This window comes from Actinia tenebrosa, unplaced genomic scaffold (genome assembly GCF_029948245.1).
Source record: "Actinia tenebrosa isolate PJP-AT-01 unplaced genomic scaffold, QUT_ActTen_1.0 PGA_scaffold0__85_contigs__length_37466705, whole genome shotgun sequence".
NCBI lineage: Eukaryota > Metazoa > Cnidaria > Anthozoa > Actiniaria > Actiniidae > Actinia > Actinia tenebrosa.
The window spans coordinates 26,537,551-26,554,758 of record NW_028292569.1 but is presented as its reverse complement, the minus strand read 5'-3'; the positions used below and the strand labels follow the sequence as shown (position 1 = coordinate 26,554,758).

Sequence of the window (17,208 nt, the reverse complement as noted above, 5' to 3'; positions counted from 1 at the left end):
AAGCAAAGGAGAATGATCACACCCACTCGACCAATCAGTGCCATTTAAATCAAGTGCTCTGAATCCATAGAAAAATTAGGTGTCAAGTGGTGGGGGCCTTGAAGCAAAGGACTGATACGAGGTTATTTTAGTATTCTAAACCAAATTGGACAGAATAAATTAGTAAAGTGTGATTATTAATTATCATTAATTATCATTAATTATCATTAATTATCATTAATTATCATTAATTATCATTAATTATCATTAATTATCATTAATTATCATTAATTATCATTAATTATCATTAATTATCATTAATTATCATTAATTATCATTAATTATCATTAATTATCATTAGTATATGTAATAGGACTCCGTGCTGTCCAATTAAGAAATAATTGGACAAGAAAAATTTCGAGAACTTACAAAATTGGATGAGGCCGTAGGCCGAGTCCAATTTTGAAGTCAAAGGAATTTTTCGAGTCTAATTATTTCTTGATTGGGGAGCATGAAATCCCATAACCTATTAATTATATAGCTACCTAATTAATTCCATATCAACAAGACCTGTCCAATTAAGAAAATAATTTGACAGTTACCTATATGGGATTAATGAGAAGCTGTATAGTTAGGTTATTAATTAGTATTCCAATCCAAATTGGACAGAATAAAATGGTAAAATCGTGCTTGCAATTTCGGTCTAAAATCAAATTTGCAACACACCGTTCCAGCTTTCATTGTTCTACCTCCGCAAAAATCAACTTCTAAACTCCAATTGGAATTTCAGTGGATGAAGAGCCACTCTGTGGAAATGATACTGCTTATATAATCCCATTTAGTATTTTTACACGAATGAATATAACAAATCCGGTGCGCTCATTGGTCACAATTTACGTCTTATGCTGCTATATTCACCTACAGGTGAAAATAACTCGCGCACGCGCACACTCGTTTGTCGATTTGTGCCGCTTGTAGAGATAAAATTTGAAAAGACAAAAAAAAACTCTTTCTCCGTTGTTTATTAAATTTACTTGTGTTAAAAATACGCCTTTGGCAAATAATTGTTAATTATTCTTATTCGTTTCTATTATTGTTTGCATTGTTAAACTGTTTTGCATATATTGTTTACTTTACCGTTGGTATTTAGACACTGATTCGAGGCTAGCCCTGAGTAAATGAGTCTGTAATCAAGGAACACAGCGGTAATTTAGAACTCGAAACTGGTCTTGGCGCTTGCCATCGAAAGCATTCGCAAAAACCGCAGTCGCTAATCTCTCCCCAATGGTTTGATAATATCTTCAGACTATAACAAAGCAATATAGGGTAGCAGCAGCCACTCCTCTTCTGAATTATTTTGTTTGGTTTTTACCTGATGAAGATTGGCATCGCGAAACCAAAATATCACGAAAGTAAATATCTCCCTCATAGGATTTTCCCCTTTACTGGTAAGTCTACCATCCATTTAATACATAGCTAAACACTATATCATTTCATTCCCTACATAGATAGTACCATTGCATTTATTAAGCTTTTCTCGAAAGAAACCTTTCAGCGAATTTCAAGGAAACGAAAGACATAAGCTTTTTTTTCCTACATCTTCCTGTTATCCTAGATATCCTATTACCCTTTAGATTACACTGCAGAGGGTTGGCTTGTTGCTGCCCTATCTTGTAGGATTTTCTCGATCCTCTACTGGTAAGTCTATCATCCATTTACTACATATTTAAACACTATATCATTTCATTCCCTATATAGATACAGGGGTGGATCCAGGGTAGTTTACGTGATTTCCGTAAACTACTCAATTTTTTCAAAGCTACACATTTCTTTCTAAATAATGTCAAAATATGTGTATTACATTATTCTAGAAACTTCTAGAAACAACTCACTTGGTTGTTTTTCAGTTAATTATTAAGGAAAAGTCAAACAAAAATGAGTAATCTTGTCATTTCTGCCGATTTATTACCGATTCCCGCAAAAATTTTCGGGTTTCGGATATCTCCGTCGGTACGCATCGGAATGCTATCGGAAAACGATCGGAAAACAGCCTTTGTCAAATAGAACCTCAGGGGGTGAGCGTGCGTAGTTGTAGAGCTAGGCCGGTGTGATGATCGTAAACTACTCAAAGAATTCTCTGATTGGCTGGAAACACATTGATTGTTTTGGAAACCACTCAAACCCTTTTCTGATTGGCTATCTACTTTGCAAACTACCTCATAAACTACCAGCGAAACTATAAAAAGCTAGACCTACCCCCGTTGGCTCTCTTTCGTTCTTATGATTAGAGTCATAGACTTGCTGTAGTTTGAACGAAGGAATATTCTACAATGCGTGGCGACCCAATTTGCAGGAGGGAGGACTGTTCTCCTTTCGACATTGGCTTGAATTTTAAAGAAATTGGCTCTTCATCACCACAAGATAAGCTGGGGTTCATTGAGAATGTGTGGAAACCAGGTGAGATTTTTGATTTCCCACTGTCAATAGAAAATAGAAAGCCTCGTAAGTTTGTCTTTGAATGGCTTAGAAGATATCCCTGGCTTGCATACTCTAAATATCTCGATGGAGCATTTTGTTTTCCCTGCGTTTTGTTTAGAGTAGAATCTGGTAGAAATGCTCATAAATTAGACAAGTTGTTGAAGTCCCCACTCACATGTTGGACTTCAGCGGCATCGAGACTTACAAAACACGCCAGCGGTAAATGTGAGATGCACAATTTTGCTGTAATTGCCATGGATAACTTTTTGAAAACAATGAGGCAGCAAGCGGTCCCAGTAGATCAGCAGTTGAATAATATTATTCAACAGCAAATCGATAGAAATAGGACGGTCCTTAAGTCTTTGTTTGAAACGATAATTTTCTGTGGGCGAAACAACATAGCTCTCTGGGGTCAACGCGATGATGACCCAACAAATGCTAGTCTATCAGGAAACTTTCAGGCTCTGCTAGAATTTCGAGTGCAGAGTGGTGATCAAATACTGCAGAATAACCTGGAAACTGCACCCAGAAATGCAACTTACATTTCTAAAACCATCCAGAATCAGATGATAGAAACAGTAGGTTCTTACATTTTAACTAGTTTGTCAAAGGAAATCAGAGACAGTAATTTTTTCCACTCTGTTATGGCAGATGAAGCTGCAGACATTTCTAACAAAGAAAATCTTTCTTTAGTGATAAGATTTCTTGATTCAAGAAATATAATTAGAGAAGAATTTATTGGGTTTTCTCTTTGTGATGAGGGAACAACTGGAGCTGCCATCAAAGATAAAATACTTACAGCAGTAGCAAAATTAGGACTTTCTATGGACGACTGCAGAGGCCAGTGTTATGATGGGGCAGGCAATATGGCAGGTTGCTTGAATGGAGTTTCAACACTTATAAGAAATGAATTTGACAAAGCAATTTATGTTCACTGTATGAACCACAGGCTGAATTTGTGTGTTGCTGACACATGCCAACAACCACTTGTTAGAAACATGATGGATACTGTTAAAAGAATTTCTGATTTTTTTAACAATTCACCAAAGAGACAGCAGTATTTGGTCATGAAGGTTAAAGAGATAATGCCTCAAGCTAACCATACTGTTCTGATAAATGTATGCCGAACAAGATGGATCGAAAGAATAGAAGGAATGGACAGAGTTGTAGAACTTCTTCGTCCTGTTGTTGCTACGCTTGAAGACATATCAATGAACAACAATGATCTTGGAACTGGGGACTGGAATCGACCTAGTAGAAATGATGCACAGACCTTACTGAATGCAATAACTTTTTCACTTATTGTTGCTATTGTTATTGTTAGACACATGTTAGATTTAACCCGACCTCTCACTGTCAAATTACAAAAGAAAGCAATGGATCTTCTCAAGGCAAAGGATGAACTTGCACTTTTAAAGTCAGTCTTAACAGAGATGAGAACTGACATTGATGCCAGGCACAATGCACTCTACCAGGAAGCTGTCACTTTAGCAGGTCAAGTTTCAGTTCAACCAACCATGCCTAGAGTAGCTCAGAGACAAGTTCACAGAGCCAATGCTGCAGCCCGAAACCCTGAAGAATATTATAGGACAAATTTAACTGTAGTTTTTCTAGACCATATAGTCCAACAACTGAACAACAGATTTCAAGATGATGTGTTTGTTTGCTACAGAGCACTTTCAGTTATTCCATCAATTATGCTGGCCACTGGTATTGTTTGGAAGGATAATGTATTAGCCTTTTGTGAACATTATAGGCAGGATATACCTAATTATGCAGGTTTACAAGCAGAACTTATTCTGTGGGAGAGAATGTGGATGAGGAAAGATGATCTAGGAGAGGAAATCCCTGATAGTTTAGAAGGGACACTTGAGCACATTGACAATGTTGCTTATGCTAATATACATACCATACTTCAAATCCTTATAACTATCCCTATGTCATCTGCTTCTTGTGAAAGGTCCATTTCAACCCTCCGTAATCTTAAGAACTACTTAAGAAATACTATGGCTCAAGACAGAATGAATGGACTGGCACTGATGCATTCCCACAGAGACATGGACTTAGATCTTGAGGAAATAATAGATTTATTTGCTACTTTAAATCCTAGACGAATGAGAATGGAGAATATCTTACAGTAATATTTTATATAATATTTTTTGGACCACCACTCCAGTGTTCTTAGAGTACTTGTGAGTTATGTTCCATCTGGATTAATAATTATCTGATTTTTAATCCTTAAACTGATGGGGAACAGTACAGGAACAAGGTGGAATTTTTAAAAACTTATTCTTTTCTGAAATCTATAATATTGTTCACTGGGTTTTAATTAAGCTTGAATGGTCTTTACATATTCTCAACTGAACTCAGCAATGAATTCATCTATAGTGGAACACCTCAATCTAAATAAGGTAATGTATTCATTTTGTATAATTTGCTAGTACATGTAAATTCTAGTATACTGATATTGTGACTGTATGTTCTCTATCTTTCATAAAGTATTCAATTTGCTGCCATGCCACTTTTCCTTTAATAGCATATATTTTGCATTGTACTTTTACATACTAATACTTTTGATGTCATTTTTTCACATGATGTCCTTTGATGTGCTAGATTCTTCAACTGAGATAAATCTGTACAAGGATCTTGACTGCAGACAGCATGCTATGGTAGATGTATCCTTTTAGGCAGTTTATAACTAATAGGGGTATGGTGGGTTGGGTATAAATTCAGAGTAAACTACTCATGTCCAAACCCTGGATCCACCCCTGAGATAGATCGCTTTTGCCGGTACCATTGCATTTATTAAGCTTTACTCGCAAAGAAATCTTCCAGCGAATTTCGAGAAGACGAAAGACATAAGCTTTTTTTCTACATCTTCCTGTTGTCCTGGATATCCTATTACCCTTTAGATTATACTGCGGAGGTTGGTATGTCGCAGTCCTATCAGGAGGTACTCTTCTTCTCAGTTCCAAAGTCTCGGTATGTTTGGACCTAAACTTTAAATTCATAATTATTTTGGGATGAGGGCTGAGATGTTTCAGGTCGGATAGCCTTAATTAAGACTCGTGTGATTTTTATATATATATCTGAAACATGATCAAAATAACACTTGCATTGGCACCTAAGTCTGACAAATAAAATAGTGAGTCGTGATCATTCAGGGTTTGTTATCTTGCAATAATGAAAGAAGTTGCTGAAATGTCTCTGAATGAAAAGATTAGAAATGAAGAAGTAAAAACGTTCTGAACATCAAAACTAGGGTCACAATGTTTGTCAAGGGTAGAGGGTGGAATGTCGAGAGTTAAATATCAAGAGTCGAGGGTACCATTGGCTCAACATACCATTTTTCGTGCTGTAGATAATTATTTATTAAATTAAAATACTGAACTGACAAGCGTACGGATGTAAATTTTAGTATGAATAACGCGGGGTCAAAACAGTTATTTCCGTTCGAAGACATCGCTGTTTTTTTTAAAAGCCGTCACACACTCTATGTACCAAATAAACTTAAGCGTAATATTTTCCCATTTCAAACCACGTGACATTCCCTGGAGAATAAGATTCGTTTAAAAAACTTGGTTTTGAATGTAAGATAAAATGATCAAGGTGAATTAAGATTAAAACTTTAAAAACCAACAAAGGCTAAACCGGTTTGTTATTTTCGAATTTGAAAATTCATGGTTTACAATCGAAAGTGTGTAGGCTTAAACCGTAAGGTCTTTAACCAGAAAAGCCGTTTTGAGCCCTATTTCAATTTCAATACGGGTTAGTTGAATTGGGCGTAAAAAAAAATTGAATTCCATTCAGGAAAGGTCCAAGTGAACCTCTTTGGAATTTTTTCTGCTCAACGCGGAACATATCCAAATTAGTTTTTGTAAAATGTTTCGAGCATTTTTTGCCTAGACATTTTGAAATTCCATCCAAATCCAAATTTGTCTTCCACATTTTAATCTTCGATTTGTTTAGAGCTTTTCATCTCGGGTGTAATGCATTCTTATCGCAGATCATGTGTCATGGGCTTAACACTTGATGTTGCGCATGATCAGAAGAGACACGGTCTGAAATTGTATCTAAAAACATTATTACGCCCAAGGAAAAGAAGTCTTGATCTATTGATTTTATTCTCCCCAGTGCTAAAGATCCAAGTACCATTGACAGCTTGGACTGAAGATGAAAGCAGCAGGACTAAAGGCAACATTTTTGTTGCATCCCTATCGAGCTGTCAGGTTTGTTTTCCTTTACCTGATCATTGGGATCATTACGACTGGCTCGTCAAACTCGATGGCCACCACAAAAAACCACTCGAGGCTGAGAGTATTCAAAGACGGTCACGTGATAATTGGAGGTTTGATTTTTCTTCATGAATACAGGTTTGTAAACAAGTATTTTCTTAAGATAGATATGTAACACGTTCAAAAATTCACCTTGCGTGAGAGAGAGAGAGAGAGAGAGAGAGAGAGAGAATTCCACAGTAAAAATATGTAATGCGATTTCTCTTCTTTATAGGTGTGATAAGTTCTCTCCCTGGAATCTAGGTATTGTTGAGGCGATCATGTATGCTGTAAATGAAATCAATAAAGATAAGGAACATCTTACTAATCTCACACTTGGTTACGACATACAGCATACTTGTGGAAATGAAATAATTACAGTAAAGCAAGCATTCAAATTTGCCACAGCATCTAACATGAACTGCAAAGCTGTAAGGTGCAACTCGAATAACAAATGCATTTGCAATGTCAACAATACTTTTGTCGGTTCAACTTATCCAGTAATTGCAATTGTCGGAATGTCGCCTTCTCGAGTTGCCATCGCATTGGCTAGTTTCCTGCAGGCTGTCCGAATACCGTACGTTGAATCCGCTGCAACAAGTGAGGATCTGAGTTCACCAATGTATGACAGCTTCTTTCGGACTGTTCCATCAGATGCTAACCAGGCCAAGGCAATAGCTGACATAGTAGAACATTATGGCTGGAGGTAAGGTGGTCAATTGTTTATTGTAAGCTAGATATCCACTTTTAACTTAAGCCTGGTTCACACTAGCGTCGTCATCGGAGTCGGAAGCAACATACGCAGACTCAGTGTAACGAGTCATTAACAGTGGTAGTCTTTTTTGACACCCTCGTAATAAATGTCATACTGAGTCTGCGTAAGCTTCTGCGTTTGCTTTGATTCCGACGAGTGTAAACTAGGCTTTAGAGTATTCCATTTCTTCGCCAGGTACGTAGCAGAAATAGCAGGGGATAACTCCTATGGCCGTCACGGAGCAATAGCACTTGAGCGAGAATCCATTCAACGAAAAACGTTTTGTGTTGAACTTTTGGGTTATGTTCCGTTATTGAACTATGACAACAAACTCAAAATGATGATATCTTTGCTCAAACTACGAAAAACAGTGAAAGTAATAATTGTCTGGAGTGGCTCTTCGTACGCAAAGGAGATACTGAGGATTTCTGTGAAAGAAGGATTGCAAAACCGAGTATGGATTTTCAGTGAAGCTCTTGCAACAAAAACGCCGGATTATTTATCCTCAATTCACAATCTTTCTTCAGCTGGGTTTCATATACTGGGGGTTAAAGTACAAAGTAAGGTCCCGGAAAGTTTCCGTGCCCACCTTAAAAACAGATTGGTTAGCAACCAATCTAATCAAGACCATTATCTGTGGAACGAATTCTGGAAATACGTGGCTTTAACAAATCTTTCCCGCGAAAGCTCAGATCAATTACTGAATATAACATATGATGATTACGCTATATATATGATCGATGCAATATACAGTATTGCTCATGCACTTGACCGAATGTTAAGATTTTCATCTTCCATAAATAAGGAATTACGTCCTGATATCAAAGAAACGCTAAAACCTGGTCAATTGGTTGAATACCTCAAACAAGTCGAGTTCGAAGGCGTGAGTGGAAAAGTACAGTTCGATTCAAGAGGTAATCTGCTAGAAGCCATTTATGACGTCGTGTACTTTAACGTCTCTAAACAAAATGACAAAGAAATGATCACTAAGAATGTCATTGGACAATGGAGCAAGACCAAAAAGGTTCGCATAAGCATTGTTGATGCAATGCAATGGAAAAATGAAAACGACGAACGGAAGATCCCTCACTCTACATGTGCAGACGAATGCAAGCCAGGGCAATGGAAAGAACTTATAACAAACTGTTGCTGGAAATGTTTACCATGTATCGATGGAAGTGTTTCAGAAACAAACGGAGCGCTGAGTTGCACACCCTGTACTAAAACACAAATGTCCAACTTTGAAAGGACCCACTGCATACCCCTTCCTATAAATAACATTGACTGGTCAGACATAGTTTCAATCATACTCACTATAATAAGTATTCTAGGGTTTGTTATTGATGTGTGTGTATTTGGTATCCTGTTCTATTTTCGTGACACTCCCATGGTAAAAGCTTTAAACAAAGTGTGTACTCTTGTTCTCCTCCTCGGAATAGCTTTGTGTTTTGGGATGACTTTACTATATATCGTAAGACCTTCATCTGGATTGTGTTCTGTCCTGAAGCCGTTACGATATGTTGTTTACACGCTTTGTTGTTCGGCTCTGTTTGTGAAAACCATGCAAATTGTGCACGCTTTCAATATCTCTCGCCATAAAAACTGGGTGAAGGCATTTGTTTGCAGCACCAAACGACAAGTGATTGTGCTTCTAGCAATAATAAGTATCGAAGTGTTACTTGGCGCTGGTTGGATTATCTGGGATCCACTATATGCTCACTTGACTATATTCCAAAAAAGTCACGTGCTCATCACATGTGTGCCTTTCAGGGGCACCACTTGTGAGGTACTGGACAGCCTTATGCTTTTGTATCTTCTGTTGGTGGCTGGGTGTTGCGTTTTTTACGCTTTTCGCGCAAGAAATCTTCCAGCTAATTTTAACGAAGCCAAACACATAAGCTTTTCTCTGTACATCTTCCTGTTATCCTGGATAACCTATTACCCTGTAGATTATGCAGCGGAGGGATGGTACGTTGCTGTCCTATCAGGAACTACTCTTCTTCTCAGCTCCTATGGTCTTCTAGGCTGTATTTTTGGGCCCAAACTATTCATAATTGTTTTGCACCCCGAGAAAAACACCTTGGAGTTCATAAGGGCTGAGATGCGTCAGAATAACATGAACCAGTCGTTAGGAAATAACAGCAGCTCATGCAATGTAAAACTAACTGAAACATAGTTTTTAAGTTGTTGTACGGCTGTTATTTAGCACTTACGAGCGCTATTCTAGCTAAAACAGTTTAAGCTGCAACAGAAAGCCTAAAGTTTAAAAACGCTGTCTTCCATACATTAATAATTATCTAGATATAGATCGATTTAAGATAAAAATTGTTAATGCTACATATATTACCGTGGGGATATTAGAACCCTGATCACTTCGATGTTTTTTACACTTTCCACAACTATCCAATCAGAGCTCTCTGTAGAAACAAAGGGATCAAGTGTTTTTAGGTGCTAGCCAATCCCAACAGATAGCGCAAAATTTTTAGATGTATTATTTTAAGCTCACTAATGAAATGCTTAATCACATATTAAAATGTGGTAGTATGCTAAACTTAGACACAAAGTGGAAAATTTCAATAATTTTTAAAACAGAAATATCGTTCATTGACGAAGTAGCTGTTATTTAAAATAAATGATACTGACTTTATATTAGACGTGAATTGTATTGGATGATATGTTCATGGTTCGAGTGCCCGCATAGACGACGGTTCATTTAATCTAGCCTGGTTAACAGCTGCTCAGTCTCCCCAGTCCCTTCACTCGATATCAAACCCGACAATTGGAGTCACATGATTAATATCAGCTGAACAACATACATGATGTCACCAAAGTTTTTAAACCTTCTGAATTACAAAGCCCTTCGGGGTAACAATCATTCCTTCTGAACAGTCTTGTTTGGTAGGCGCCTGCTGGTGATGGTTGGCATCGAAACCAAAATATTATATATCCTTTACATGGCTTTCCTTCTATTACTGGTAAGTCTACTGTCCATTTAATTTGCTGCAGAATTAAACATTATTTCATAACTAGTTTCAGATCAGCACCAATTCATTTATTCTGTTTTTCGTGCATGAAATCTTCCAGCAAATTTCATCGAATCAAACTATATAAGCTTTTCTTTCTACATATTATCCTGGACAACCTATTACAATAGCCGGATTATGTGGCCGAGGGGAAGTATGTGGTTGTCTTGCTGGAACAAATCTTTTTCTTAGCTCGTGTGGCATCTTGAGACAAATGCTAAGGAGATATATAAATTCAGGTCGAATAAGATTCTTTAGAATAATTTGGCACGCTCATTAAAGTGCATATGACACGAAAACATTTTAATGTTAAAAATGTGTATTCTATTGGCATGAATAAGAATATCACAGTTAAATTTGTTTCAAAAACGTATTTCTTTAGAAATTCAAGAAAATTTAGCACAAGTTGTGACGTCATTTTGTTTACAAGTCTTCAGGTTTAGTTACAAATACACGAAATTTGTTTGAATGCAGAATCTTAATTTCGGATAGTACACTTTTCAGTTTCCCAACATTTGAAGAGTACTACGTAAGCTATCAAATGAAGCTGAATAGAATATTCCTTTTGTTGTTATTTTATATGGATTACAATTTATATTTAGTGCGTTACTACCGAATGTAGAGTACGTGTCAACAAAATGACGTCACAAATTGGGCTTAATTTTCTCACATATCTCAAGAATTAAGCTTTTGAAACAAATTTTATTACGATATATTTATCATTATTAACAAACTATACATTTTAAACGATGAAATGTTTTCGTGTCATATACACTTTAAAGGATGGCATCTGCGTTAGTGGACACCAATTATACAAGAGAGACCTAGATATTAGATTATAGCCTTCCTTAAGGATGTTCGCGGACAAATAAAGTTGCGATCAGATTTTTTTAAACTTGGCATAAGGATACCCAAACATATTCTTGCTCAAAAATTAAAATAAAATATGTGGATCACCGAATTCGTCTTTTTTTTTTCCTGAAACTTTCTATCTTTGCGATGCAATCAAAATTATTATTCGAAATCGTTAACAGGTGGCCGGATTTTTTCCCCCGTACATTTAGTGCCAAGCATTTCCTCGCAATCAGAATATTTTTTTTAGATCTACATATGTTGTAGATTTTGCGAGTAGTAGCTTGATTTTAAGGAAAAGAAAAACGGGGATCACCGAATTGGTTTCTGAGATATTTTGCCGTAAAGAAGTGAAAAATGGTATTTCTTGGTGTATTGCCCATCGAAACATTTGAACGAACGATGACCCTCATTTTTAGAAAGGCTAAAATTTCCTACAATTTTCCTTAATAGAAAGTTTAGGAATGGAGATGAAAACATTTTCCTTTCATGCAATCTAAAACGAAATCGAAAAAAAAAAAAAAAACCATTAGCTACAGCTTACTGAACAATCTAAAAGAAGCTTTATAGGGATTGAATTTAAATTGTCTTCATAGGGAGTTACATATAATAGGCCTTTGTGGATATTACAAAAATATATAAATTTATTCGTTTTCCTTTAATTTTAAAACTTGTCTTCCTGTATTAGTATCAAAAGCTAAAGGCATTTTCGTGTGTATATCTTCTTCGTTATTAACACTGTCATATAATTACTACTGATATTTATTTACTTTTTGGCAATTGAAATAACTTTCGTGAATTTTTTTTTACCATATGTTTTCGGATTGTGCTGTTTGTCAGAGTACTGACCGCTTTCCGTTTCTAATTTCCTGATACACTACCTTGTACAATTGTATTGCTCTCCGATGGGGCAAAAACTAATAGGTAGTTAATTCTTGAATTCAAACAGCTCTTAAGACCACCCTACTTCCTATCAAAATCGAAATTATGTTGAAATATCTAATTATAGTGGAATGAAAGAAAAGGTATACAAGTAGTGCTTCTGCTGTCAGCGGGACATAGTCACGTGCTGGGGTATCATATCAACAAGATATCGAGCCAAGTTTAATCAGGATTTTAAGCATTTCTTAAGATTATGTTCTTTTTGGTGTTATTTATATGTCACCATCATTATTGTGGATTTCTGATTTTCTGAACTTTTTCCCTGAGTTGTAAGATATTTTATTTAAACTGGTTATTCTTCGTTTGCTTTTGACGTCACAGACCAAGAAAATAACAACTTAAAATTTCATAATGAATGCTATAGACTTCATTCTTTGATATGTTTTAGAGAACTATGATGCGACTATGTTTAGAAAATTTCAGACCATTTCACCGTTTCCGAGTTGAATTGAGCAAATTTGCATTTCTTCGCATAATTCCGCTGACCTTACATTGCTTACGGACCTAAAAATTCATAGAAATGATTTTTCCCCCGCTGAATCAAACATTTTAAATGTTTTTAAATTCGATTTATGTCTAAAGTGAGTTTGATAAATTGTTGCCTGCATGAAATACTTTTTTTATTTTGGCTGCCATCCTCGTGGACCACTAGTCCACCATCGTGTTTTCGCAATATACGTTTATTACACTTCAAATACGGAAACTTCACTCGACCACAGCTCGTTTCAGAAATGCTCTAATACTCCAATTTTTTGCTCAGAGTTGGATTATTGGAGGCTCTGCATGGTCATAAGGATTGTTTTTTGATTGAAACCGAAAACCCAGTAAAGGGAGTTCGTCCAAGTGGACCTCTCTTCAATTATTTTCCCAAGGAATTCAAAATAGTATAAGTTATAGCGTCTTCTAATAAAACTTTCGATTTCCACTTTTTAATCTTTGACCCACTCATGTTTACGTCGATAATTTGATTTGCTGTTTTCAGACCTATAATTATCAAAATAACCTTATGAATAAAAAGTGAAGATGAAAACAGCAGGACTAAAGGCAATATCTTTGTTGCATTCCTGTCAAGCTGTCAGGTTTGTTTCTCTTTATCTGATAATTGGAATCATAACGAATGGCTCGTCAAACTCAAGTGCCACCACAGAAGACGATATAGGCCACAGAGTATTCAAAGATGGTCATGTAATAATTGGAGGCTTTGCTTCTGTTCATGAATACAGGTTTGTATTAAAATGTTTTTTGTTTTTTTTTTTTCAGATATGAAATTAAACACGTTCCCTTATATTATCCATTCCGAGATCGAAAAAAAAATTGTGACAAGTTGAGCAGGTACCCAGTACAATATGGGACTGACTAATTTGGGGGATGAGATAGACGTCATCTTGGAAAAATGTTTCATAAAACAGTCACACCATACACTGCAATACGAACCCAACCTAGATGTTTCCTCAAATAATCTTGCAAATTAAAATAAGAATAACATTTAAAAAACGTTTGGTGACAGACACTAAGAATGTCTGCGTAGGAGGCTACGCGAGTAGCTATCTAAAAGTAAAAGGAATTACATTTGATAACAACATATTTCCACTTGTCCGCCTACGAATCGTATTCTCTTGTGGTGTACATCTTTCAAGTAACTTGTTAATTCATGCAAAAAAATAGAGTGTGATTTTTACTTACTTCGTAGGTGTGAGAGGTTCTATCCCTCGAGCTTAGGCCAGTGGGAGGCGATGATCTATGCAATAGAAGAAATTAATAGAAATAACTTTCTTCTTCCTAATCTTACTCTGGGTTACGACATACGTGAATCATGTGATAGCGAAATGCACACAGCAAGGCACGCGTACAAATTTGCTACAGCATCTACCATGAACTGCAAAGCTGTAACGTGCGTATCGAGTAACAAATATCTTTGCGACGTCAACGATACTTCAGTCATTAAAGAATTACCAAGAAAAAACTACAGTTCAACTTATCCAGTAATTGCCATCGTCGGAGCACTGCCTTCTCGAGTTGCCATCCCATTGGCTAGTTTCTTGCAGGCTGTCCGAATACCCTATATTGAATCCACAGCAACAAGTGAGGAGTTGAGTTCACCAATGTATGACAGTTTCTTTCGAACTGTTCCATCAGATGTTAATCAGGCCAAGGCAGTCGCTGACATCATAGACCAATTTGGCTGGAGGTAAGGTGGCCATGTTTTTTCACAAATCGTAAAAATAACTTTTTTTTTAAATTTAATAATAAATATAATCAACATGAATATGTTTTTAAACGAGGTCCGAAACGCTCGCAAACGGAGCCAGTGAGCGTTAGAAAAAGTTTTTCTTTCAAACTTTAATTTTTGTGTGTTATTAGTTTGCATTATTTTGTACATTATTTATCACGATATGACTTTAAAAGTTTGTCAATATTAGTTATGTGTCTACTCGGCCACGCCTCGGGAGAACACTATACCAACAATTTGACCAACTGTTGACGTCATATCGTGGTAAATAGAAGGACATACCACGCAAAAATTTGTTAAATTCTGTTCTTTTTTCAGATATGTAGCAGCAGTGGCAGTGGATGATTCCTACGGTCGTCAAGGAGTGTTAGCACTGCAGCGAGAATCCATCCAACGTAAAACCTTTTGTGTCGAACTGTTCGGTTACATTCCCTTATTAAACCTACAACAACAATCTCAACATGATTCTGTCTTCCCTTCAACTACGTAAAACAGTTAAAGTCATAGTCATCTGGAGTCAATCTCTGTATGGAAAAGAAATACTGAAGGTTGCTGTAAAAAAAGGCTTGGAAAACCGTGTCTGGATTTTCAGTGAAGCGTTTGCAGTAAAAAGTCCAGAGTTTTTGTCCTCGATTCCCAATATTTCATCTACTGGGATTCATATAGGAACCATAGTACGAAGTAAAACTCCTGAAAAGTTTCATCAATACCTAATAAATAGGATACTGTGCAACCACTCTGATCAAGACAATTATTTGAGGGAACAGTTCTGGAAATCTGTGGTTTTAACAAATCTTTCCTCCCAAGGGTCAAACAATGCTTGCAGCAACACTTTACTGCATGATCAATTGCTACAAATAGTTGATGATGATTACAATATTTATGTCATCGATGCAATTTATAGTGTTGCTTATGCACTTGACCAAATGATCAGATGTAGAAGAGAGAGAGGTTCAGTTTCTACAGGCAAATACTTATGTCCAGATAACGAGGATATGTCAGAACCTGGTAAATTAATTGAATACCTGAAAAGAGTGGATTTCGAAGGCGAGACTGGAAGAGTACAGTTCGATTCAAGAGGTGATCCAGTAGGAGCTATTTATGACATCGTGTATTTTAACACATCTAAAGGAAATGGTAGTGAAATGATCACTAAGAATGTCATTGGATCTTGGAACAAAAACAGAAAGGGACCTTTAAAGATGACAAACACGTTGACATTTTGGGAGAATGATAATAGAGACGGTGTGAAAATTCCATCCTCCACATGTACAGATGAATGCAAGCCAGGGCAATGGAAAGTACCTACTACAGAATGTTGCTGGAAATGTTTACCATGTATCGATGGAAGTGTTTCAGAAACAAACGGAGCACTGAGTTGTACAACCTGTACTGAAACACAAATGTCCAACTTTGAACAGACGCGATGCATACCCCTTCCTATAAAAAACATTGACTGGTCAGACATAGTTTCAATCATACTCACTATAATAAGTATTCTAGGGGTTGTTATTGATGTGTGTGTATTTGGTATCCTGTTCTATTTTCGTGACACTCCCATGGTAAAGGCTTTAAACAAAGTGTGTACTCTTGTTCTCCTCCACGGAATAGCTTTGTGTTTTGGGATGACTTTACTATATATAGTAAGACCTTCATCTGAATTGTGTTCTGTCCTGAAGCCGTTACGCTATGTTGTTTACACGCTTTGTTGTTCGGCTTTGTTTTTGAAAACAATGCAAATTGTACATGCATTTAATATCTCTCAGCTCAAAACTTGGGTAAAGGCATTTATTTGCAGCAACCAGCGACAAGTGATCGTGCTTCTAGTAATGATATGCATTGAAGTGTTATTTGCCGTTTGGTGGATTCTCTGGGATCCACCATACGCTCACGTGACCATATTTCCCAAAAGTCACATGTTTATCACTTGTGTGCCATTCAAAGGTACCCCTGGTAAGGTACTGGACGGCCTTATGCTTTTGTATCTTCTGTTGGTGGCAGGATGTTGCGTTTTTTATGCTTTTCGGGCAAGAAATCTTCCAGCTCATTTCAACGAAGCCAAACACATAAGCTTTTCTCTGTACATCTTCCTTTTATCCTGGATAACCTATTACCCTGTAGATTATGCAGCGGAGGGATGGTACGTTGCTGTCCTATCAGGAACTACTCTTCTTCTCAGTTCTTATGGTCTTCTAGGCTGTATTTTTGGACACAAACTTTTCATAATTGCTTTGCACCCCGAGAAAAACACCATTGAGTTCATAAGGGCTGAGATGCGTTGTGATAATTTCAGACAGTCAGTAAATAATCCAAGTTCTGTAAGACCAGTTGTAGAATCGACCTGAACTATATATATTGCACGCCTGTCTGACGCGTGATTATGGAAAGTTATGTTGAAATTAAGCGATACGCTAGTATAGGGCTTTCAATGGTTATGAAAAAACAAATGTAGAATCAGTAAAAAGTCACAGGGCCGTTTTTTTTTTTTTTTTTTTTTTTTTCTTTTTTTTTCCCCCGAAAGTTGGTCCGGTTTCAACCGGTGCCGGTGGCTACGGCCCTGCGTCAAGCTACAAGTTCAGAATTATAAACTCGAAGATTTCTTTACAAAGTAATCCTTTATAAGACTAGATAATTGCAATTGTAATTAATGATATTTTTGCAATACGAGAACCGTGG

The 17,208-nt window shown here is 36.6% G+C and overlaps 1 protein-coding gene and 1 pseudogene across 7 annotated transcripts; both read left to right on the top strand.

Moving 5' to 3' along the window:
• The first annotated feature begins 1,203 nt into the window (after nt 1-1,203).
• Nucleotides 1,204-10,132, top strand: LOC116309054 (extracellular calcium-sensing receptor-like). Of its 7 annotated transcripts, XM_089038081.1 has the most exons (5): nt 4,606-4,868; nt 5,071-5,439; nt 6,592-6,830; nt 6,967-7,437; nt 7,681-10,132. In XM_089038081.1, the coding sequence occupies exons 3-5, from the start codon at nt 6,631-6,633 to the stop codon at nt 9,659-9,661; spliced, it is 2,652 nt and encodes an 883-aa protein (XP_088894207.1). In that variant the 5' UTR covers nt 4,606-4,868; nt 5,071-5,439; nt 6,592-6,630; the 3' UTR covers nt 9,662-10,132. The 7 variants fall into 7 exon arrangements, 6 of the variants coding, with proteins under 6 accessions (XP_088894223.1, XP_088894217.1, XP_088894229.1 ...); XM_089038097.1 differs by lacking the exons at nt 4,606-4,868; nt 5,071-5,439 and adding an exon at nt 1,204-1,427; XM_089038091.1 differs by lacking the exon at nt 4,606-4,868 and adding an exon at nt 1,204-1,427 and having other exon boundaries at nt 5,231-6,830.
• A 3,193-nt stretch (nt 10,133-13,325) lies between these two features.
• Nucleotides 13,326-16,983, top strand: LOC148913964 (extracellular calcium-sensing receptor-like; annotated as a pseudogene).
• Nucleotides 16,984-17,208: the final 225 nt, after the last annotated feature.